Here is a 25402-nt window from a genome sequence, read left to right on the forward strand (position 1 = left end):
CGCCAAAACGTCAACAGCAAAACACAGGCACTTGTAATAGACCTTGAAATATATCATGAATACCAGGAGCTCAGTCTTTTAAACCTACCTGTGTGCTCGATCTGGACACCTGGGGCCGTATTACGGCAAGTTCTTATCTTTTTGTCTTAACTTAAGATCCGACAGGTCAAGATAAGATTTTTCACAAATTCGTATTACAGAAGCAAATCTGACCTTAATTTAAGAAGCTTATCTTACAGCATCTTTTCTTATTTCAAGTTAGGAAATCTTAACTTACTCGATTGAAGTCGACAATCAACTGTCGTGTCTGTTACCTAGCAACCGACCATATGCGCACAGCTGAAACGCAAACACGTAATCAAGTTAGTTAGCCAGACAACTAACGTTAGATGCCATTAAGTAAAGAAAAGTGTAAAGAAAGTCAGACAAAACTACAGTGTGATAAACTGTAAATAGTGAATACTGTGAGCGCCCCCTGCTGTTTATCAGAGCGTCGCCGTTCCCCAGTTTCAGTCTCCATTTCCCAAACGCTTTCTGGGGGTTTTAAACGCTGTTAGAAAAAAAAACCTCACAAGTCAAAGCACCGTTTTCAGTGTAGATTAATGTGGCGTCATTATGTTGGTTATAGTGAACTGAGCTGCCTCTCACTGCATAAAACAACAGAAACAGACGGTTAAACAGAAGTTAAGACGCTCTGGAGTTTATCTTAAAGTTAAGAAAATATTTAGGATATTCTGGTGACTTAGGATGTTTCTGTAATACCGTTTTCTTATCTGGAAATAAGATAAGATTAAAGACTTAAGAACTGTTGTTCTGTAATGGCTTCTGTCCTAAATTCAGTCTTAACTGAAGTTGGCATGACAACAAAGCAGATCTTAGACTTAAGTGTTTTCTGTAATGCGGCCCCTGGTGTCTTTTCTTTGCTGCAAGTTCATCGTTCTTGGGTCGGTTTCTGAGCTGCTGTGTTTTTATAGTGTTTATAGTGTTTATTTTGGTTGAGCTGCAGCTCTATCAAGGAGCTGCCAAGTTTCACTTACACTATATAGCCGAAAGTATGCGGACACACCTCCTACTTATTGATTTCAGGTGTTTCAGCCTCTCCCATTGCTAACAGGTGTATGAAATCAAGGGCTGTTTTTCAGTGTTTGGGCCCCTCAGTTCCAGTGAAGGGTGATGTTGATGCTGCAGCACAAAGACATTTTACACAGTTATCTGCTTCCAGCTTTGTGTCAGCAGTTTGGGGAAGAGCCTTTCCTGTTCCAGCCTGACTGAGCCCCTGTGCACAAAGCAGCTCCATAAAGACATGGAGTGACCAGTTTGGTGTGGAGGAACTCCAGTGGCCCTCACAGAGCCCTGACCTCAACCCCACTGAACACCTTTGGGATGAACTAGAACGGAGATTGTGTGCCAGGCCCTCTTGCATCAGTGTCTGACCTCACAAATGCTCTTTAGACTGAATGGACACAAATTCCCACAGACACTCTCCAAAATCTGCAGAAGCTTCCCAGAAATGTGGAGGCAGTTATAGCTGCAAAGGGGGACCAACTCCACATTAATGCCCATAGTTATGGAATGGGACGTCCAACAAGCTCATATAGGTGTGATGGTCAGGTGTCCACAGACTTCTGGCCATATCGTGTATGTAAAATTGTGGAGCTGGTATTTTGCAAAGTGGGACTGCAGACTACAGTCATTTTAGGTTGAAATGACTGACTATTCTTTGCTACGAATGGTCTGAGGGATCATCTTGATATCATCGTCTTTTGATGTGATTTAGACCCGCCCACTCAAATACAACCAAGAAAACACAAAAGGGCAAAATCTCTCAATGGAAATGACCATTATTGCTCTTTATCTGGCAGCCAAAAGTTCATTCACGCAGGAGCCTAAAGCTAAAAGCATAAAGAGATTAACAAAAAGCTGATGTCCCATTTAAAACAACAAAATGTCTATTTAATCTGATCATCCTGCAGCAGTTTGAGGTTTTCTAGTGACCAGCCATGACATGTTTGACCTTCTCTCTCAGGTCAGCGGGTGCAGATGCTCAGGGATGGAGGGATGAGATGAGATGAGACAGTGAAGAGAGAAATAAAGAGCACCACTCACCCCATGATGAGGCTGTTGATGTAATCACTGCCGTTCATATGGCCAAACTGGAAATCCCTGCAGATTTAAGAGAAAAAGGTATGGTTATTATTTACACTACGCATAATTTAATGATAGTTAAATATGTGTGACATGTTCTACGGCTTTTTATCTGAAGAAGAACACGTTAGAAGAACCCTGGTGTTCCATATACAGCACAACCTCTGCAAACACTATGCAAAGAACACTTTAAGCATGCAAATAGTTCTATATAGATCCACTGTCTTTACTTAAGAACCCTAGAAAAATCATAATTTTTAAGAGTGTTGTGTTGTGTTTACAACCCACACTTAGTTCTTCAAGAGTTCTTTAGTAAACAAAATGGTTCTATATAGAACCAAGAACACTCAGAGAACCGTTTGCATGAATAAAGGATTCTTTGCATCATGAAGGAAGGTTCTTAAGATTGACGGAAAATGCACAGAATGGGCTACAGACAGTTCTATAAAGAACCTTTTAGAAAAGGGTTCTTCTACTGTCACGGTGTCAAGCTTGTACCTTGTGGGTGCTATATAGACCCATTTTCAAAGAGGTTCTGTACAGAACCATCAACAGCACATTCTCCATCAAACTGAAGAACGCTTTTATGATGCAAAGAACCATTTAATCATACAAATAGTTCTTTGAGCCATGGTTCTATACAGATCCACTGTCTTTACTAAAGAACCATTAAAGAACCATCATTTTTAAAAGTGTAGTGTTGTTTTGAGTTTACTGTTTTGAGCCTACACTTCTAAAGAAAGATGGTTCTTCAAGGGTTCTTAAGAAAATAAAATGGTTCTATACAGAACTATGTACACTCAAAGGATCCCCCTGCATGATTAAAGGGTTCTTTGCATCATGAAAGGGTTCTTGAGACTGATGGAAAATGTACAGAATGTGCTAGATGGTTCTATATAGAACCTTTTTGAAAAGGGTTATTCTATCTATAGAGGTTCTGTATAGGACCATCTACAGCACATTCTCCATCAATCTGAAGAACACTTTCATGATGCAAAGAACCATTTAATCATGCAAAGGGTTCTTTGAGTGTTCATGGTTCTATATAGAACCATTTTCTTTACTAAAGAACCCTTGAAGAACCATCTTTACAGAATACAGTTTTTAAGTGAAATCTGGTCACAGGGTTTTACTGGTTTCTGTCTCAAATCAAAAAACTTAAAATTAAAATGTAAACACATATTTGAAGCTCTCGATCATCAAAGAGGACACATTTACTTATTCTGACAGAAACCTGCATTTACATTCGGACAAAGTGTGAAATACAGGGGGTCCTGAGGCATCCGGGACCCCCTAATTAACCTCCTGGACCCCCCTGACGCTCAAATAAAAACTGACAGAAAGCTGATTGTTTATCTGCTTTCCCCACAATCAGCTTCTGTTTTTGGTGTTCTTAACTAACTAGAGCTGCAGCACTGCTCTGCCTCAGGGTGGCGCTGTAGCAGACTGGCTCACCCAGTTGGTCCTTCATAGTCTAGAAACTGTAACTCTGCCCGGATTCCTCTGAAAAACTGTCCAATGAGCTGCAGCAGATCTGTAAATCTGAAAACTCGCCCAGTTTCCCAAGAGTTTGGAGTGAAGAGTGACTGTTCCTCATTTCTCACGCTGAAGACAGAAGAGGAGACGAGGAAGATCTCAGTTACTGTGAGGAAGAGCGCAGAACCGCACTAGAACAGAGACTCTACAGAAGAACAACTGATAAACCAACATTTACTGTCATTGAAGCTTCAGCGCCGCTATGGAGAGAGAGTTAGCAGACAGACAACACTGGAGTTGCCAGCCACTGAAAACTATTTCGCACACAGCCTGAAGAGGCTAGTGAGCTACACATTACAGCTCTCTCTGTCTCCCCCATTCACTCTCTCTCTCTCTCTCTCTCTCTCCTTGATTCTTTATCTTTCTCCCTCATCCGCCTCCTTTTTTATTACCAAAAAACAAATACCCGTCAGTGACAAAGCTGCAGTGCAACTGGCTGAAAAGCATCAGCACTCTCAACACTGCTTAATCAATAACAGTGTTTCACCCGCAGGAGGAAAACATCACTGCCGTCAGGTCTGCACAGGAGTGTGTACATACACTGATCAGGCATGACGTTCTGACCACCTCCTTGTTTCTACGCTCATTGTCCATTTTATCAGCTCCACTTACTATATAGGTGCACTTTGTAGTTCTACAGTTACAGACTGTAGTCCATCTGTTTCTCTGATACTTTGTTACCCTGTTCTTCAGTGGTCAGGACCCCCATGGACCCTCACAGAGCAGGTACTGTTTGGGTGGTGGATCATTCTCAGCACTGCAGTAACACTGACGTGGTGGTGGTGTGTTAGTGTGTGTTGCACTGGTCTGAGTGGATCAGACACAGCAGTGCTGCTGGAGTTTTTAAACACCTCAGTGTCGCTGCTGGACTGAGAATAGTCCACCAACCAAAACATATCCAGCCAACAGCGTCCTGTGGGCAGCGTCCCTGTGACCACTGATGAAGGACTAGAGGATGACCGACACAAACTGTGCAGCAGCAGATGAGCTATCGTCTCTGACTTTACATCTACAAGGTGGACCCGACAAGGTAGGAGAGTCTAATAGAGTGGACAGTGAGTGGACACAGTGTTTAAAAGAGAAACAGATAGACTACAGTCTGTAACTGTAGAACTACAAAGTGCACCTATATAGTAAGTGAAGCTGATAAAATGGACAATGAGTACAGAAACAAGGAGGTGGTCAGAATGTTATGCCTGACCGGTATATGTCAGTGTGCACATGTGTGTAGTGATGCACCAAAAGACAGTTTACATAAAATAAACTTACTAAAAGTAGTTTGTAAGTTACAGTAAACACCATGAAATCCAACCTCCTCGACAACAAAGAACAGCTGGTCAGTTGAAGGAACTGAATTCCATCATTTTTAAGTTTCTCTTTGGACTTTTGTTCTGGCCTTTCCCAAACAGTGGCTACACACTGTATCAGTGCAGGTAGGAATGATACAACAGTACACGGTATGTTTAGGGCTGAAAACCCTAACCTTTTTGAAAAGGGTTCTACATAGGACCAAAAAATGGTTCTTCTATTGTTACAATGTCAGGCTTGTATTAATAGAAGAACGCTTTTTGGTTCTATATAGAACCTTTTTTCAAACAGGGCCTACATAAAACCATCTGTAGCACGTGCTCCATCAATCTGAGGAACCATTTCACCCTACAAAGAACCTTCTTTAAGTGTTCATGGTTCTATATAGAACCATTTTCCTTACTAAAGAACCCTTGAAGAACATGATTTTTGGTGCATAGTGTTTATAGTGTCTACTCAGACTTGCGTATCACTGCTGTCGGAAAAACCTTGTATCTCCAAAATGGTAACTTTACAGGAAAGGGAAAAAATAAACTCTATATTTTTAATGTAAGTCAATGGAACCAGACTCCCCCCACACCTGCCCCCCACCCCCCACCCAAGTCATTTTGGGACGTTTCTTTTGGCCCATTTATCGTGAAATTTACAGACAATGTAAAGGGTAACAGTTTCAAATTATGTCAAAAACTGAAAAATGCAGCGATATGTACAGATATTCACACTTCCCTTTAGCTTCTTTCACATTGACTATTATTCTTTATTCTATTTACTGTATTTCTATGTTATGTGTCTCGTTTAATCCTTGTTGTCAGTCTGTGTTTGTCTGGTCTGTTCAGTGTGTTAATGTCATACACGTGTGACTCACCAAGACTGATGCCTTGTATGTGCGACACACTTGGCGAAATAAAGTGATTCTGATTCTGACTAATTACCATTCAACACTCTCCACTCTCACAAGTCACACTGGAACATGAACGAATAACTCTCCCACGCTGACCGAACAAACAGACGAACATGGGGTCGGTGTGAAAAGCATGTGTTAGTCTGCCGAGGAGCCTCAGGAACGTTCCGGTCCGCTGGCTTGTCAGTTCAATTTCTGGACCTCGTCAATTTCAAGAGACACCTTCCAGCTCTGCAGCACTGAGGCTGGTTGGTGTTAGTTTGATTGGTGTGTGAAGGCCTTCAGATGAAGGAGGCCTGGAGCTGAATTACAGAAACGTTTTAACCCTGAAATCTTATCTGCTTAGTCACCAGGATGACTTTACTTAGGACTGAATTTCGGATAGTATCTATTCCAGAATAACAGTTCCTAACTTTATAATCTCATCATGAACCCCAGATAAGAAAACAGCATCACACAAACATCCTAACTAGACTAAACCTCCTAAATCCTGTCCTAACTTTAGGATGAACCCCAACAGGGTCCTCACTTCCGTTTAAGGTCCGTTTCTATGGTTTTTAGGCAGCTGTGTCAGCAGCATAGTTCACTACCAGCATAATGAGCTCCATTTATTTCCACTGTAAAACGCTGCTTTCACTGTGAGATGATTTTCTTTTCTAACTCTGCGTTTTAAAGATCTCAGACGCTGCAGACTCGATCTCCACCGCCCCTCTGATCACCTTCGTGTGTTAATGTTGATGATGAAATATTACAGTGATGGTGGTGAATAATGAGGAGGCGGAGCTGAACGTGTGTCTGTTTATTAGGAGGAGTAACGTTAGCGCGCTCGGCTAAAGCGTTTGGGAAATGGAGACTGAAACTGGGGAGCGGCGACGCTCTGATAAACAGCAGGGGGCGCTCTCACAGTATTCACTACTTATAGTTTAGCACACTTTAGTTCTGTTTGGCCTTTTTTTTTAAAATCAGTAACAGCAGCTGTAACATGTTTAACATTATTTCGATTACATGTTTACGTTTCAGCTGTGTGTGTATGGTCGGTTGCTAGGAAACAGACATGACAGCTGATTGTCGACTTTGATTGAGTAGGTTAAGATTTCCTAACTGGAGATAAGATGCTGTAAGACAAGATAAAATTCCTAAATTAAGATCAGATTTGCTTCTATAATAAGAATTTGTGAAAAACTTTATTTTGACCTGTCAGATCTGAACTTAAAACAAAAAGATAGGAAGTTTCTGTAATACGGCTCCTGAACTGAGAGTTGCTAAGATACAGGATCCAGAACATTCCCTCTCATTACACTCTCATTTAGCAATGATCAAGCTTTTTCGCCCCAATCTGAGTCATTTAATACTGAATCTACTTCAAGATTTGCGCTATTACAGGTATAGTCTGCATTCTGAAGCTGTATTAAGTCACATTGCATAAGTTTAGTAAAACTTTAGATGCTCTCTGAAAGTTTATCCGTGTTTTCCAGCAGTGCCCCCAGTGAACCATCTCTGGGAAACAGCAGCTTCCCATCTCCCTTCTCTTTGAGAAGCAGATCTTCCTTTATATTCAGTCTTGTTTCTGTTCGAAGACGATTCAGTACTTAACTTGAAACTCTGTCAAAAGAAAACAGTAATGGCTTCTTTGACAGCAGTGAGGAGAGCAATTTTGAAATTTCGCGCAGAACCGAAAGTGCACTTAGGATTTACACTCCTGCCCCGTTTTATGGATGTCTTGGTCCGGAAGCGGTCACTGCCAGACCGAATCCAGCAAAGGCTGATAACTGAGGTCGCCGGGTCTGCAGGAAACTGACTTGGTCAAAAACAGTTTGAAATAAGACCTCGTCTAGTTTGAGGTCTTTCTACTTATTAGTCTTTGTATATGCCTGGTGTTTTGTTTTTGATATAGAAAATATTTAATAAAAATACTTTTTGCAAGTTTAGTAAAACAAATCAAATATACAGACTTAAAAAGATGTTTTTTTCAAGGGTTTTTTAGTAAAGAAAATGGTTCTATATAGAACCACTTTGAAAAGGGTTTTACACAGCACCAAAACGTTTTTCCTACTGTTACAGGATTGACATCCTTACAACTGAAGATACTGTTTGGTGGTATATAGAACCATTTTCAAAAAGGTTCTATATACAGCACATTCCCCTTCAATCTAAAGAACCATTCAATGATGCAAAGAACCCTTTAATCATGCAAAAGATTCTTTGAGTGTTCATGGCTCTATATAGAACCCTTAAAGAACCACCATTTTTAAGAGTGTAGAGAGGATATAGAGCACTGTGCACAAGTCAGAGTTCACCCTTCATTTATTTAATTTCTAGTCAAAACAGCCGTTACATTATTCGTTTATCGTGTTGTGGGTAAAAAAAGCAGAAATCATAGTTTGACAGAAATTACAGTCGAAACACTGGCTGTGCAGAAAGTTGGGGGACAGAGGAACCGATTGTCCAGAGCTCTCAGTTAAAGGGAGGCCAGGACTAAAGAGTCTGGTGTACAATTCTTAGGGGCACATATGATGGAAATGATGTAGTATGTAAACATTGTTGAGCTTCAAACTACATCATTCACTTTCCAGTCCATGCAGTCTATATAGACCATTCTACTAAGTATTCAGGCCTTAGATATTTACAAGGAGTATGTTCTGATCTATTTAAACCCCAGACATTAAGAGAGACGGGAATAAGCTGAAGATATAATCATCATTTATAGGGTACTTTCTATTGGGAGGTCTCTGTCCCAAACCCTAACCCCTAAATTTACACTTGCACAAATAATACTTACTTTTTCGCATTTTTTTTCCAATGTTGTTTTTAAAGATATTTTAAATTTCTTTTAAAGTTGAAAGATTGAGATTTATCATGAGTTTAATTTTTAAATAAAAAATATACTTCAAAAATGCCATCCCACGTTTTCATGTCACTACTGAAACAGAGTTCAAGTCTGTAGGCGGAGCCTTATTTTAGCCCCGCCCCTGCATTTTAGAGCAGGAAGTGAGGCTGCATCCCTGTCCCTCATGGCCACATGGTGAGCAGTTAGATCCCATTGTTTTAAAGTAAAGGTGTCCCAAAGTCTGAAAATCAGTGTGGAACATTAAAAATCGCCATATTTTCTGCAGTTCAGCACTTTTTAGTGTTTTAGTGTAAAATATGATGATTTTCTGTGTGAACAGCTGTTCAAAGCTGTGTTTGCTGGTCTGTACTGGCTGAGTTTCTGGGCTCAAAATGAGCTGAAATTGTCACTGAAACAGTCACTACTGACACATTTGGTACAGTTTGGTCAGAGTTATGATTGATTTGGTAGTGATAAAATGAAACATTCAATAATTACTTTTAATTAAATAAAGAATTAAAGTATAGAGTCACTCAAAGCAAAGGATTTTAGTCTGAAGTCTAAGATCAGTTAAGAGGCCCAAATCTGTTTCAACTCTGATTCTGAACCAGTTCAGTAGAATGAAGCCTGTTTTGTATTAACTGTTTTTGAAATATCACAAAAAGCAACACATCTGCATATATGGGCTCTTCAGCCTTGAGCAGTTTACGCCAATCACACTAATGTTAGGAAGACTGTTTCAACCTGAGCCTGATTGGCACAACGCAGGGCAGCCAATCAGAACAGAGGCCCTTTACATATAAATATATATATCTGGCTTAAAATCACAGCCACAGAATCAGCCTGTTTAATTAGGAGGGGTGGGGGAAGGTTGGAAAGCAGGCATATAAAAAGAATTATGACTCATTTTTGGTGCATAGAACAACATAAACATCCTAATTGGATCTCAGAGAAAAAAAAATACAAGAAACATGGAGGATATGGGGCTTTTTAAATTTAGGATCGGGGCCCACAGAGACTGTATTTACACAAGGCCCACAAACTCGAGTCCCTCACTGTAGATTTTACAGGGGCTGCTGAGCTACTTTCCACTCTAAAACGGCTCCAAACTGCCTGTTAACTTCTGAAAATAAGACTCATAACTCTGTTTATTTCATCTGTACAGCCGCGCCGAAACAGAGTGCAATGAACCAAAGTATCAGAATGCGATCGGCTTCATTTTATCGATTTTATTCTATTTATTTAACCCAGTAATGCAGTAATTAGTATAAATATATATTTGTAATTTGTTCATTTTTTATCTACCTCATGTCTGTTTTTGTGTAAGTTGTGTGTGTTGGGATGTGAATGGCTGCTGCAACACTGCAATTTCCCTTTGGGGATCGATCGATCAATCAATCAATCAATCTAGCTAGTTTGTCCAGCTGTCCGTCTATCTATTTATCTGGCTATCTGTCTGTCTGTCTATTTCATCTATCCGTTTAGCTGTCTGTCTCTCTAGCTGTCTGTATATTTATCTAGCCGTCTGTCGATCTATTTATCTAACCATGTCTGTCTAGCTGTCTGTCTGTCTTTGTATTTATCTAGCTGTCTGTCTGTCTATGTCTGTCTATCTAGCTATCTATCTGTCTACCTGTCTGTCTGTCTAGCTATCTATCTAGCTGTTTGTCTGTCTGTCTATTTATCTAGCTATGTATCTAGCTATCTATCTATTTATCTAGCTATCTATCTGTCTATCTGTCTGTCTAGATATCTATCTGTTTGTCTATCTATCTATCTAGCTGTCTGTCCATCTATCTATCTAGCTGTCTGTCTGTCTATTTATCTAGCTATCTATCTGTCTACCTGTCTATCTAGCTACCTATTTGTCTACATGTCTGTCTATCTATCTATCTATCTAGCTGTTTGTCTGTCTATCTATCTATCTATCTATCTATCTAGATGTCTATCTATCTATCAAGCTATCTGTCTGTCTTTCTATTTATTTAGCTGTCTGTCTATCAAGCTATCTATCTGTCTGTCTTTCTATTTATTTAGCTGTCTGTCTGTCTGTTTATCGAGCTGTCTGTCCGTTTATCTATGTCTGTCTATCTAGCTAGCTATCTATCTGTCTGTCTATCTATCTATTTATCTATCGGTTGATCTAATATTCACTTCAAGGTTCTTCAAGAGTTCTTTACTAAAGGCAATGATTCTACAAAGAATTGTGAGTTCTATATAGAACCATTTCATGCTTAAATGGTTCTTTGCAGGGTAAAATGGTTCTTCACACTGAATGTATATGGTTGTATATGGTTTCTATATAGCACAAAAGGGTTCTTCTACTGTATATAAGCTACATAGAACCATTTACAACACATTCTCCATCAATCTGAAGAACCATTCCATCATATAAAGAGCTATTTAAGTATGCAAATGTTGTAAGTGTTCACGGTTCTAAACTTAACCACTGTCTTTGCTAAAGAACCATCTTTAAGCGTGAGCCAGTGCTGATTCATTGAAATGTTCCTGGACCGGTGAACAGCCCTTCATCCCAACACAGGCCGTACATTCCCGGAGTAAAACTGCATTAATGCTCCGATTTTTAAAAGGACTGGATTCCAGAAAAAGCCGAATTCTCTCGGTTTAATTTCTCTCCGACTCTCTAATTACTCTCAGTGGAGGACGACCAAGAAGTTTGAAAGTTAGACCACAGAAACGCTCTCGGGTGTTTTTCCTGCTAATGCTTTCCTCCGTTTCTCTCTTCTCTTCATCTCTCTCTACACAGCAAACTGCCGGTGTGATTCATCTGAGCGATAAGGCCGGGAGGAATTCAATTTGCACCCTGGGAGCCGGAGGAGGGCCGAGGGATGGAGTTTTCCTCTCTCTGTGTTTCTTAAAGAAGGATTACAGGTGCCTGGATAAATATATTTACTGCATCCATCTGTTATCATATCAGCAAAAAGAGACATCAACTCGCCGGAGCGTCTTCATTATTCAGGTATCTGAGGGATCGGAGGATTAAAGCTCCTTCTGAATTCGGCCGTTTGTGTGTTTGTCAATAAAATCAGTCGTCTGCATGTCTGTGATGAATCTGGAGCTCTGAATCTGAAAATGAACACAATTTACTTCGGCTTAAAACAAATAAAAGAGCAGAGAAAACTGAGCTCACAGCAAATCAGCACTAAAAACAACTACAGAGAACCTGACTTGGCTTATAGGAGGAGAGGAGCTACTGCTTACAGAGAATATGGGGGGGGTGGGGGGGGAGAGAGAGAGAGAGAGAGAGAGAGAGAGCAACCAGAAACAAGAGAGAAGAAAAAGAGGACAGAGAGAAAAAAAGAAGAAAGAGCGAGAGGGAGAGAAAAGAGGATAGAAAGAGAAAATTAGAAATATTAGGGGAAAAATGAGACACGGAAGAAGAGAGAGTAGAACGAAACATGACATGAGAGAGAAATAGAGAAAAAACAGAAGAAAGTTGAAAGAAGGAATTGTAGAGAGAGAACAAGAGGAGAGAGCAAGAATGAGTGGATCAAGGAATAGAAGAGAGAGAGAGAAAAAAAACAAGAATGAAGGTATAAAATGATGAGTGTATAGTGAAACTCTCTCCCCCCCTCTTCCTCCCCCACTTTCTCCCACCCCTTCTCTTCCTCCTTCCCTCCCTCTCTCTCAGCTCTCTCTCTCTACCTCTCTCACCTTTTCCTCCCTCCCTCCCTCTCTCTCTCCTCCTGTCTCTCTTTCTCTTCCTCCCTCTCTCTCAATCTCTCTTCCTGTCTCTCTCTATCTATATAGGTATACATTTCTATTTCTCTAATCAGAGCTGTTTCTCTCTAAGTCTCTCTCTCCCCCTCTCTCTCCCTCTCTCTCTTTTCCTCTCCCCCTCTCTCCCTCTCTCCCTCTCTCTCTCTCTGTTGTACAGTGTGAGTCATGTACAGTGGTGTAGCTGTCAGCGCTGGGCTGGTTAGCTCTTCTCTCGTTAGCTAGTCAAGCCCCTCTGCTTCATTTCATATGCCACTTCCCAGCAGCCACTGGGGCGGATCGCTCTACGGGGGAAGGTCTTCGGCTTAACGCAATTAAAAACTTCCGTTTAAGCTTCGATACGTCAAACCCAGGAAGGAGGTGGCCAGTCTCGGACCAAATCTCCAGAGACTCGTTTCCGGAAAAAAACGGGCAGGAAAGGCAGGAACCTTAACGACGATGTGGGAGATCTAAGAAAAGCAATCAGGTCTAATGGGGCCGAACGGAAGCGAGACTTTGATTAGAAAGATTTAACGAAAAGGACGAAGCGTTTATCTGAGCTGAAAGTGCGCTAAAGACGAGACGGCTCTAAGTGCTCTTCCTGCTGTGCGTTTCAAACCAATTCACAAGAGCCATATTCTACCAGGCTGATTACGGCTTCACCCTTACTTCAGCTTTTATACGCTGAATTGAAGAGTGAAATATTCTATGCCCATTTTCAGTGTTCATAATTTTATCTTTGGTCTACTGTAATAGATTTACAGCTTCATACTGTTCATCTCTATTCACCCTCTGTTTGAAACGCTCTGTTAGAGCTCCTGTGTCTTTAAGCCCCGCCTCCCGATGAGCCCAGTGTACTCTGATTGGTCAGCTCGCCCTCTCTGTTCTGATCGGTCTCCTCCAGAACGGTTCCGCCCCTGTCCTGCAGTCTGCAGACAGACCCTTCTCTCCTGAGCAGCTGTAAACTCTGCTGTGGCTGTTTGTCCAGCGGTGTCGGTTCTGCCGGATCAGTTTGATCCAGAGTGGATCCTGAAAGTCCGGTCAGCGTCTCTCCACACACTACAGCACTGAACACACTCTTCCTCCTCCAGTAGCCGCTGTGTGAGGCCGCTGTGTGAGGGGGCCGAGCTCGCCAGTAGGCGGGCAGTAAGGACTGTGTTACGAGATTGAGTCATCCTGTAACAAAGGAAAAGGGCTGGAATTCCAACGAGGCGTTTCAGGCAGCTGAGAAAAGAGGATTCTGTGGGACCTAGGGAGGGAACGCTGAGCTTTGGCACAATAGATCCCCTTCAAACTGGGTATCTACTACACTTTTTATAATCCTAATCCTAATCCTAACATCTTATAATCCATATTTTTGTCATTCACGATGGTCACTATGTCAGAATAAGCAATTATAGTGCCATAATGTCGTGCCGTGTTTTGGTCAGAAGACAGGAAACAATACAAGACACCGACCAATCATCGCTCATGTTCTTGCGTGACTTCACAGGCCGATTGTGTTAACATACCAAGAACACTGTATAAATGTAGCTACTAGGTTCTCTGTACGTAAAGAGACGCTATAAACGCTGTTTCTCTCTATCATTTATTTTTTCGCACTCTTGTCATGGTTCTCCCTCGAGGAAGCGTCATAAAGGCAGGGGTTCTGCTGCCACAGCTCAGAGAACCCTTCTTTCTGACGGCAACAACAGTGCTCCTCTTTCTCTTCACCGTGTTTATATATGTGCACAGACAGCACTCCATCAGACTACTGGTTAACATCAAGGAATGCGCCATAGGAGACGTCAGACTAGGCACGAAAATACAAAAAATTCTGACATGCTAGACTTTGCCGGGCATTCCAGACACCACAATGCTGTTCTTCGATTTTGTTCCTGGTGCTCATTTTCAGACCAGACACTGGAAATTTGTCAGCTGCCACAAAATTGTGTCAAAATTGGGCTGAATTTGTGCAGTCTGCTCCCAGCATAACAGAGAATCACACACTTTACGTGTTTAACAGAATTCCTTGTTATTTTGTTGTGAGGGCGCACACGGGACGAGAAGGCAAAAAATGGGCAAAGCACACCTAACGAGTAGCACTCAAAATCCCAAATCTCCTGTTATCATGTGACACTGGAGCTGAGCTGTTTGTGCTTTTATGCATTCATAAGAACTTACAGGTAAGCGATATGACAAAAACACAATATTGCGATACTTCAAGAAATTTTCACGATACCGAATACGTTGCGATATTTATTTTGTCAGACGTCTGATCAGTTGAAACAGAAATAAAACAGAAGTGCTACATTTTAAAAATACCATCAAAAACTGTAAACACAATGATTTTTATTCAGTATTAGGTGTACTGTGTTACTAACCCAGTTACTCTTATAAATAGTAGTTTTGGTCATTTACAATCAAGTATTTACATGAGACAGTAACACGTTATTTTCAGGAGTCCCTGGGCTGCTCAGATGTGTCATTACTGGACCTGTAAATGCTAAGAGAATTTTTATATTTTTATGAATGATTAATTTTTGACCAAACATTTAGTGAACACCTCAAAAGTTTTGTAAATTTTTGCTTATACAGATCTTAAAAACAAGTGTCAGCTCATATACCTTTTCAGAAATTGTTTGTGGTTGTTTATTCTTGATTTTCTGTCCTCTCGGATTCATGCTGGGTGCAAAAACTGTGAGGCACAGCAAGACAGACTTTATTTTTAATTTCAAATTGAGTTGCATGTTTACCATCATGAGTGCTTTCATATGCAAATCATGTCAGTTGGTTATAATATTAAGTCTAAAAGCCAATAGAAAATTAACGTAATGTCAGCAAATGGATTTTGGGTGATCCGATACATGTATGATGTTCTGTTTTTAACCTGTTGTTATATGAAAGCTAAAAGCAAAGAGCTTATATCAGGATTTTGGGTGGTTTATCAAGCCGGATTACTCACTGATGCTGATGTCAGGGCTCACTAGGGCTAGATAGGGCCGTCTGCAGTGTTCTGATATATATCGTCTGTAGCTTAAAGCATTATGAAGTTATGAAGGCTAGAAGGCAGCTATGCACTTACCCATAAAAAGCAGGCTTTGAGAAACATGTAGTTAGTCAGTGTTCTACAGGTATAACGACATCTATGATATGTTCAGAAAGGCATACCCTATTGTGACAAAACTTATTACGATGATGATATACACTACAGAGACAAAAGTATTGTGACGCCCCTCCTAATTACTGAGTTCAGGTGTTTCTGCCACCTAACAGGTGGATAAAATTAAGCACATAGCCTTGCAGTCTCCATAGACAAACACTGGCAGTAGGAGGTCGAATTGATGAGCTCAGTGACTTTAAACATGGCTCTGTCATAGGATGTCACCTTTCCCACAAGTCAGTTTATGAACGTTCTTTCCTGCTAGATCTGCCCTAGACAACTGTAAGTGCTATCATTGTGAAATGGAAGCGTCTAGGAGCAACAACAGCTCAGCCACGAAGCGGTAGACCACCAAACTCACAGAGTGGAGCTGCCGAGTGCTGAAGTGCACAGAGTCTATCCTCTGTTGAATCACTACAGAGCTCCAAACTGACTCTGGAAGCAACATCAGCAAAAGAACTGCACATTAGGAGCTTCACGAAATGGGTTTCAATGGCTGAGCAGCTCCACACAAACCTAAGCCAAGTGTCGGATGGAGTGGTGTAAAGCGCCGCCACTGGACTCTGGAGCAGTGGAAACACATTCAGTGGAGTGGCCAATCAGCTTGTCTATCTGTCAGTCTGATGGACGAGTCTGGGTTTGGCGAATGCCAGGAGAACGTTACCTGCCTGACTGCACTGTGCCAGCTGTAGAGTTTGGTGGAGGAGGGATGATGATATGGGGCTGTTTTTCAGGGGTTGGTCTAGAACCCTTAGTTCCAGTGAAGGGGAATCTTAATGCTTCAGCACCAAGACATTCTGGACAACTGTACACTTCCAACTTTGTGGGAACAGTTTGGGGAAGAACCTTTCCTGTTCCAGCATGACTGAGCCCCAGTGCACAAAGCAGCTCCATAAAGGCCTGACTGGGTGAGTTTGGTGTGGAAGAACTCGACTGGCCCTCACAGAGCCCTGACCTCAACCCCATCACACACCTTGATGATGAACTAGAACGGAGATTGTGAGCCAGACCCTCTCGTCCAACATCAGTGTCTGACCTCACAAATGCTCTTCTGGATGAATGGGCAGAAATTCCCACAGACTCTCCAACATCTTGTAGAAGCTTCCCAGAAGAATGGAAGCTGTTAGAGCTGCAAAGGGGACCAACTCCATATTAATGCCTATGGATTTAGAATGGGATTCATAAAAGCTCCTGTAGGTGTGTTGTGTAGGTGTCCTTAAACTTTTGTCCATATAGTGTATTATAGTGTATACTGTCATTTTGCCCAGCACTACAAGAGTGGAAACAAAAACTGAGGATGAATGAGGTTGAAATGCAGATATCAGAGTCAGATCTGTAATATTTACTACAAACTGGCTGCTGACTTTGAAACTGTAAGGAGAGTGATTATTTGTCTGAACTCATTCAGCTTCTCTGGCTCTGTGTCCTGCTGCTCACAAGGCTGAGAGCACGCTCATCTCTCTTTACTTTTTTCCTCTCTTCTAGCTCTCCCGTGACTGTTGCCTAAATCGCTCATTCAGTTACATCACTGTGTGTCTCACACAACAGGACTCGTGAACATTTTGAGTCAAAACACGTTTGAAAACGTCGGAGGGGCTCCAATCACGCCATCAAATCAGAAAGCTAAAGAGTGATTCGCTTCTCCTCTGACACTACTGGAACATCAGCGCAGATGATCTGAAGGTCTCATTACCGCTGCTTCGCCTTCACACAAGAATTCCATCCGAACCGTGGATCGATTGCGCAATTCCATACATCACTTTTCTGCACAGGTTTGCAAAATGGTCGGCACTGGCTTCATCCGTTTGCTGCTTTTTATTATCTTCCCTGGATGCAAACACTCAAGCGGCAAAGAGCAGAGCTTTTTGGATGCAAAGCATTTCACCATACAGGACATACACACTAGAGGTGGCTGAAAGAGAAGCCCAGACCACCGATTTTAGGAGGACCAGTGATCGGTTCTCTAGACCGCTCCCAGGCTCAAAAACAGCTTTCACACTCGACCAAACCTACCAAACTCTAGTGTGAAAATGGCCTAAATTGCTTCAGATCAAGCTTCCTACCTGGAAAATACCTTCAGATTGTGAAAATTTGTTGGAAAAGGCAAATCAGGGTTAAAACTGTGCCAAAACTCAGTGCAGCTTTAGATCATAGAATAAGAAGGGCTGTTTTTTTATTTTTTTTTTATTTCTGATTGCTGCAATTTACGAGTTTGTCTCCTGTCAGGTTTGGAGTGACTGGCGCAGAGCTGGGCTGGATGAATATGAATGAAACCTGATGCAAGGTGAGGCAAACTCGGCTGATGGGACAGATGCACCGAGCAGCTCTTCTCACGTCACCTCTAATTTGAGAGAGGAGTGTGAGTGAGCCGCTTTGGAGTGCCTTTTTCGCCTCCGCCTCCGTCTTACCTGTTGAAGTCGTCCCTGTACTCGCTGGAGACTCTCTGTATGAGACTCTTTAACCTGAGCAGAGAAAGGAAGAGAAAGGGAGAATTCAAATGAGGCTCTTAGGGCGAAAAGGGTTTCAATGCGTGCCGTTCTGTGTAAAATCTATTCATCAGCGAAGAAAAGCGTAACTGACACGGACCGCGCCGCATTTGAATGCCGGCCTGTGCGTTGCCATGGCAGCGCTTCTGTTTGTGATATGTCTGTGAGTGAGAGTTATTGCCAAAAAATAAAAAAATCTGAACGATCTTGGTACCTCGCGCTTTCCTCTGTTGGATCCTTATCGTCAATGACTGCAATTGCCACCAATTTACCTGTCGAGGCAGAGAGGGGAGAAAAAGAAAAGATGGGAAAGCATCAACTTTCACTGCTCAGAAAAAGCAGCCACTGTCTGAAACAAGAGGCACTGAAAACCAGCCATTTCTACAATAATAACAGTTTTTATATTTAATTACTGATTAAAGAAGAGAAACAACGCAGCTTTCCTCTGTACAGAATAGAGACTGAAGTGATCTGATGCCTGTAGAGAATGGATTAATGTGCTTTTGTACTCAGGGCGTTCTGTGCTGCTCAGTAAGACAGAACAGATAAATAGAGAATGCATGTGCGCCCCCTGGTGGACTTGCACTAGCCATGCATGCCCAAAGAGCAAAATAACTGCCTGTCAAAACTTTTTATTACGTTTTTAATACAAATGAGCCTGTTTTCTTTGCTGGGTTTGCAATAAATGACCATATTAAAGGCTAAATAGTTTTTTTTGGGGGGGGAAACAATAATTGGGAATCTCTGCTCATAAATATAAAAACCATTTTGCTGCTCTCAACAAAATTCATCCAGCGTTTCTTCTGAAATGAAGGTTGTTAATAGTGAGTTTGTGCTGCAGTAACAGCCTCTACTCTTCTGGGAAGGCCTCTAGATGTTGAACATTGCTGTGAGGATCTGACTGAGCATTACTGAGGTCAGGTACTGATGTTGGATGGCCAGTTCTGGATCACTAACTCATCCCAAAGGTATTGGATGGAGCTCCATAACTCCAGAGAACCTCCACAGCCCAGTGCCGGGGGGGCTTTTATACCCTCTCTAGCCCACGCTTGCCATTGGACACTGAGACCTTAGGCTCATATGGAGATGCTCCAGAGTGTCCCATTCTATTGGTCAGTGCTTTTCAAAGGACATTACATAAGCTTCTTTCAGTCAGAAAGCATTTTTAAGAGCTCCAGGCCTACTTATTTGTTGAATTTAACATATTTGGAAAAAATAAAACATCACACGTGCCATAACCTTTGTACATACCACACTTTATGCTGTATTTTTCCCCCAATATGTTTTAGATAAACAGTATTTGTGCTTTAAAATGTGCAGAAGTGTGTTCTCTCTAGAGTAGGGGTGTCCAATCCTATCCTAAGGGTCGGTGTGGCTGCAGGTTTTCCCTCCAAACAAGCTGAAGCTCACCTGATCTACAAGCTGAAGCTCACCTACTCGTTTCATCAGTTGGTCTTAGTCTTCAAACATTACCAGGTGATCTCCTGCTTTGTTGGAGTGAAAGCCTGCAGCCACAGCAGCCCTTTGCGGATAAGAGTGGACACCCCTACTCTAGAATAACATGTTTACACTACAATCTGACCCAAACTTCTGCAGGTCTAAGCATGCTCCCTTGTTTGTTTTTACTGTAGCGGAGAGCCTATTGGTGGTAACTGTAATGCGGGTCAGTACCGGTCTCGCCCAGCTCGTAGAGTGTGAAGCCATCGATCTGCAGGTAACCCTGGAAACGTTCCCTGTTCACCCATGAAGATATGCTGCCGTCTTCGTACTCTGCAACACAAACAGAGGCAGATGTAACCTGATTATGCTCAGAAAACAGCAGGCAGATCCTATTATAATACCGTATATTACTTTTATGCAGCTTTTAGAGATGAACAATGATATCAGACCCTTCTTAGTATTGGCAGATAATCGCTTAGAGCGTCAGACAGTTTGATTTGACAGATATTTCAAACCAATATTTGATGTATTTACTGTACTTTGCAGTACACTGGGGGACGCTGGGCTACTGCGCTTAAATATCAGCACTTTATTTTACTGCGCTTGTAACCCTGTAGAAATAAATGTTACATCTGTCTGTGATGCTTTTTCAGGCATCACATAACAGCTTTTCCCACACTTTTAGTTTCCTTACAAAGCACATTATAGGTGACAACGCCAAAAGCAGTTAAATAGTTGATTTTTACAAAGACAGATGTAACCTGATTATGCTTAAAAAACAGCAAGAAGATCCTATTATAAACATTTTGTAATAACTAGTAAACAGTTGGGGTGGTGCAGTGGGTAGCGCTGTCGCCTCACAGCAAGAATGGCCTGGGTTCGATTCCCGGCTGGGTGACCGGGGTCATCTCTGTGTGGAGTTTGCCTGTTCTCCCCGTGTCTGTGTGGGTTTCCTCCGGGTACTCCGGTTTCCTCCCACAGTCCAAAAACATGCAGTCAGGCTGATTGGATGTGCTAAATTGCCCCTAGGTGTGAATGTGTATGTCTGTCTGTCTGCCCTGCGATGGACTGGCGACCTGTCCAGGGTGTATCCTGCCTTCCGCCCAATGACAGCTGGGATAGGCTCCAGCACCCCACCGCGACCCAGAAGGATAAGCAGTTTAGATGATGGATGGATGGATAGTAAACAGTTTTTAGGGATGCACAATGATACTAAATGTCTGTATTGGCAGATTATGGCTTAAAATGATCGGCACTGAACAGATGTTTAGATTAAACCAATATTTCAAACAAATATTTGAGGATTTATTTATTGTACTATGAAAAATGTTGGGCTATGCTGGGCTACTGTGCTAAAACACATTTTTCTGCATTTGGACCCCAAAGAACAGGGGTCACAACCCAAATGATAAGAAGAGCCATTTTGTCCTTTCAGCAAAAATCAAACCACTTTGGGAGTCACAACATTTTATATCCATTTTACCATCTTGGCTGTAAATATGTCTCAGTCTGTGCTGATGTGTTGTGTTAGTACAGGCTAACAAATTTAGCATAAACGAAAACAGACTTACTTCGCTCTGCTTTAAGCTTCAGCTCAGCTATAGCTGCTTTTCTCACATCTCCAGCAGGAAACTTTTCCTCAAAAGTAGAACAGTTTCTTGTAAAACGTCTCTTAATATTTGACTTTTTACGAGGCTGAAGTCGCTTCTCATTCGCCAGCTTATAGTTTGAATTTTCCCGTTCCACCTTAAATGGTGCCTGAGGAGTCAGAATGTAACTGCTGCACCATTTAAGGTGGAACGGGAAAATTCCAACAAGAAGCTGGCGAATGAGAAACTTCAGCTTTGCGACTTTTTAGTATTTCAGTTTCTCGTTGCAGATTAAACGTATCAGGAAACCAGCTGGAGTGATTATAAACACAAATAAGTCCATTCATCTCCAAATTATCGATGTTTGTCTTAAATCTCTCTCTTTGTCGTTTCGTTAGCTACTAGCTAGGCGAGACTGTTGTCTGTGTCGCTATGGTGACCAGCAGTCTGCGCTGATCTTCAGGGTTAAAGGGTGAATCAGCAGTTCTACATTAACTCCAGAGTTTAAGATCATTTATTGTTAAACTGTGTTGAACGATCAGCAGAGCTTTATTTTACTGTAAAGGAGGATTATTTTATTTTTACCTACAAATCTGATTCAGCTGTGGAGCAACAACAGGGCAGTAAAAGAGCCACATGCAGCTCCGGAGCCTCACATTACCGACCCCTGCTATAGAAGTAAATGTTACACCACCCCATTTCCAAAATAGTTGTGACACTGCAAAATGAAATAAAAACAATGTTAAAACAAGTTTTGGCATTTTATATCTTGTTGTTGTTCTATTTTCAATTAAACATAGGGTTTAAATGCTTTGCATATTACTGCACATCATTCTGTTTTTATTTACATTTTGCACATCATCCCAACTTTTTTGGAAACAGGTTTGGTCCTCTCTGTAAGGCTAATCCAGACATCGGATATCAGCTTCTCTGTACTGGTTCATCTCCAACAGTTTTAACCACAAAACACACCACAGATGACAGAGCCATACAGCAGTTAACTCGCTGATTTCTACAACACTGAAATGAGCCACACAACAGAATCTGAAAAACTGATAAATCTCTTGGCGTCCAATCTCATCACCATCTGGCAGCACCAGCCTTTGTGACTCCTTTTTTTGCCCGAGGAGGGGAATTAAATCAAAGTTTGGACCTCTGGCTGTGGCGGCAGCAGAGCTAATTGAAGAAGCGCAGTCGGACAAATGTTTTGACAAATGTTTGCCTTTGGGAGAGACGTTTACAAACGGCAGGCTATTAATGAACACGAGCGCCGTCAAACATCCTCCTGTGCGTCACAGTCGACCACTTTGGGTTCCGTCGGCAGCGTTCTGAGTATACGACGCACAGCGGAAAAATGCTAATGAGCTCGGGCGTCGTCAGTCGAGTTTAAAAATGTTTTACAAATATTTGAAATGTGTTAAACAGTGTAGACGGAAGCCGTCACTGACACTTGCCACCGAAAGAAAAGCATCACATCTCTGGACGGCACCAGTTAAATAAGGCTGAATAAACTTCTTCACAAGGGCGCCTTCATTACTCTGCAGAAGAAGATCCAACAAACACCCCGCCTCGTCTGAAGGGAGCGCGTGGTAATCACTTAGACCTTAATGACCGCAGTTATACGGCTCTAAGACATAAAATTAATGACAGGAATGAAAACAAAGAGAGAGGTAATTGGGGGGTCAACTACAGCAATAAGTACCCATTTAAATCATTAAGAAGATCTTATCTCAGCCAGCTGCCACCTGAATTACAATCAGCTTCACTTGTCACTCACCGGGTCTTTGAAGAGCTGCATTTGCTGATATCCTTTCAAGTAATTCACGAAACTCCTTTATGATCAAGGCTCTAAGCAGCTGCTTCTGCCTGATTCAGAAAGTCCCGCTTTTCCAAAAGGATACCCGGCACTGTACGTTCATAACGGATTCCTTTTAAAAGCTATTTCACAAGCTGAAAACCTGACACCTTTTCACCAGTTCTGACTCCTTTAGAAGGTTCCCAGCTGTCTGCGACTGTCACTCTTCCTCAGTGGATGCAAACGGTTCAAATTTAATGTCATAATACTGAGTATTATGAACAAAACGCTCCAAATTAGAGTCTAAATGAAATGATCTGGGGCTGGTAGCACCAGCTGTACATAAACTAAAAAAAAACTCCTAAAGACGGTTCGTTAAGGGTTCTTTAGTAAAGAAAATGGGTCTATATGGAACCATGATCACTCAAAGAACCCTCTACATGATTAAAGGGTTCTTTGTATGATGAAATGGCTCTTTAGATTGATGGAGCTTACTGAAAAGGGTTCTATATAGCACCAAGAAGGGTTCTACTATTGTTACAATGTCAAGCTTGTAATAATAGAAGAAATTTTTGGCACTATATAGAATCCTTTTCAATAAGGTTCTACATAGAATCATATACAACACATTCTCCATCAATAACTATGCAAAAAAAAAGAAAAAAAAAAAAACACTGGTTCTTCAAGGGTTCTTTAGTAATGACAATGGATCTATACAGAACCATGAACACTCAAAGAACCATCTGCATGCTTAATAAGGTCTTTGCATGGTGACTGATGGAGGATGTGTTGCATATCGTTCTGTACCAAACCTTTTTGAAAAGGGTTCCATATAGAACCAAAACGGGCTCGTCTACTGTTACAAGCTTGACATCGTAATAATAGAAGAACCCTTTTTGGTGCTGTATAGAATCATATTTAACACATTCTCCATCAATCTGAAGAATGAGTTCACCATGAAAAAGAACCCTTTAAGCATGCAAAATGGTTCTCTGAGTGTTCATGGTTATATATAGAATCACTGAAGAACCATCTTGTTAAGAGTGCAGCCAAATTAAATATTTCCCCCATAACTCAGATGATAGAAAAACAAGGAGTGTGAAATGTTGGGCTGCTAGTGAGCAATGAGGGGTGAAAGGAGGTGAGAACCCCCTGCTGCTCCACACAAACAGCACAAGCAGCTTTAAACCTAAATATTGAGTACTGCCACAATAAAAATATATACACGAATAAAAAATGTAAGATTATATACAACACATTCTCAATCATTCTGAAGAACCATTTCACCATGCAAAGAACCCTTTAAGCGTGCATGGTCCTTTAGGCGTACATGGCCCTTGAAGAACTCCTGAAGAACCATGAGTGCATACGCTGTGATTTTACTTACAGCTCTGATCATCAATCTGGTTTTACTTTAAACGTTACTTTAAATCTGAAAGGGAATCTGCAGTGATGTTTTTCCACACCTCCGAAGTTCAGACTTAAAAGGCAACTCTGGAACCACATGTGGCTCTTTTACTGTCCTGTGGCTCCACAGCTGAATCAGATTTGTAGGTAAAAATAAAATAATCCTCCTTTACAGTAAAATAAAGCTCTGCTGATCGTTCAACACAGTTTAACAATAAATGGTCTTAAACTCTGGAGTTAATGTAGAACTGCTGATTCACCCTTTAACCCTGAAGATCAGCGCAGACTGCTGGTCACCATAGCAACACAGACAACAGTCTCGCCCAGCTAGTAGCTAACGAAACGGAAAAGAGAGAGATTTAAGATGAACATCGATAATTTAGAGACGAATGGACTTCGCAAAGCTCAATTCAGTTCCTCACTCGCCAGCTTCTTGTTGGAATTTTCCTGTTCCACCTTAAATGGTATGGCAGTTACATTCTGGCTCTCAGGCACCATTTAAGGTGGAACGGGAAAATTCAAACTATAAGCTGGAGTATGAGAAGCGACTTCAGCCTCAGAAAAAGTCGAACGTTGAGAGACATTTTACAAGAAACTGTTCTACTTTTTGAGGAAAAGTTTCCTGCTGGAGATGTGAGAAAAGCAGCTATAGCTGAGCTAAAGCTTAAAGCAGAGCAAAGTCTATGCTTTTATTTATATATATATATTTTAGTCTATACTAGTGCATTAGCACATACTGAGACATACTAACAGCCACGATGGTAAAATGTTAGTCCAATAAAATGGATGTAAAATGCTGTGGCTTCCAACGTGGTTTGATTTTTGTTGAAAGGACAAAATGGCTCTTCTTAACGTTTAGGTTGCGACCCCTGGTTTAGCATGTTCTGAAGTAATCAAACACATTCAGTGGTGTTGAGGTCTGGACTCTGGGGTGGTCAGTCCATCGTTCAGCTTCTTTGTTTGATGTGTCCGTCTCCTTTTCTCAGTGAGGTTCTTCTTGACAGCTGCACATCCTTTCAGACCCACAGCGCTGAGTCGTCTTCTCACAGTGGAAGGATGGAAAGTACTATTCACCTGACGGTGAAAGTTTTGGTCTAACAACCCTGAAT

The 25402-nt window shown here is 41.6% G+C and overlaps 1 protein-coding gene across 1 annotated transcript in view; it reads right to left on the minus strand.

Annotated features, from left to right (window-relative positions):
* Positions 1 to 25402, minus strand: part of tmx3b (thioredoxin related transmembrane protein 3b) — a 119012-nt gene that overhangs the window by 36582 nt on the left and 57028 nt on the right. The window contains exons 10-13 of the mRNA XM_036558351.1: positions 19734 to 19832; positions 18277 to 18334; positions 17985 to 18038; positions 2107 to 2163 (exon numbers count right to left, since the gene is read on the minus strand). Of these exons, the coding sequence (XP_036414244.1) occupies positions 2107 to 2163; positions 17985 to 18038; positions 18277 to 18334; positions 19734 to 19832 (268 nt within the window). The remainder of the gene's footprint in view (positions 1 to 2106; positions 2164 to 17984; positions 18039 to 18276; positions 18335 to 19733; positions 19833 to 25402) is intronic.

Source organism: Colossoma macropomum, unplaced genomic scaffold (assembly GCF_904425465.1).
Source record: "Colossoma macropomum unplaced genomic scaffold, Colossoma_macropomum, whole genome shotgun sequence".
In the NCBI taxonomy this organism is placed as follows: domain Eukaryota; kingdom Metazoa; phylum Chordata; class Actinopteri; order Characiformes; family Serrasalmidae; genus Colossoma; species Colossoma macropomum.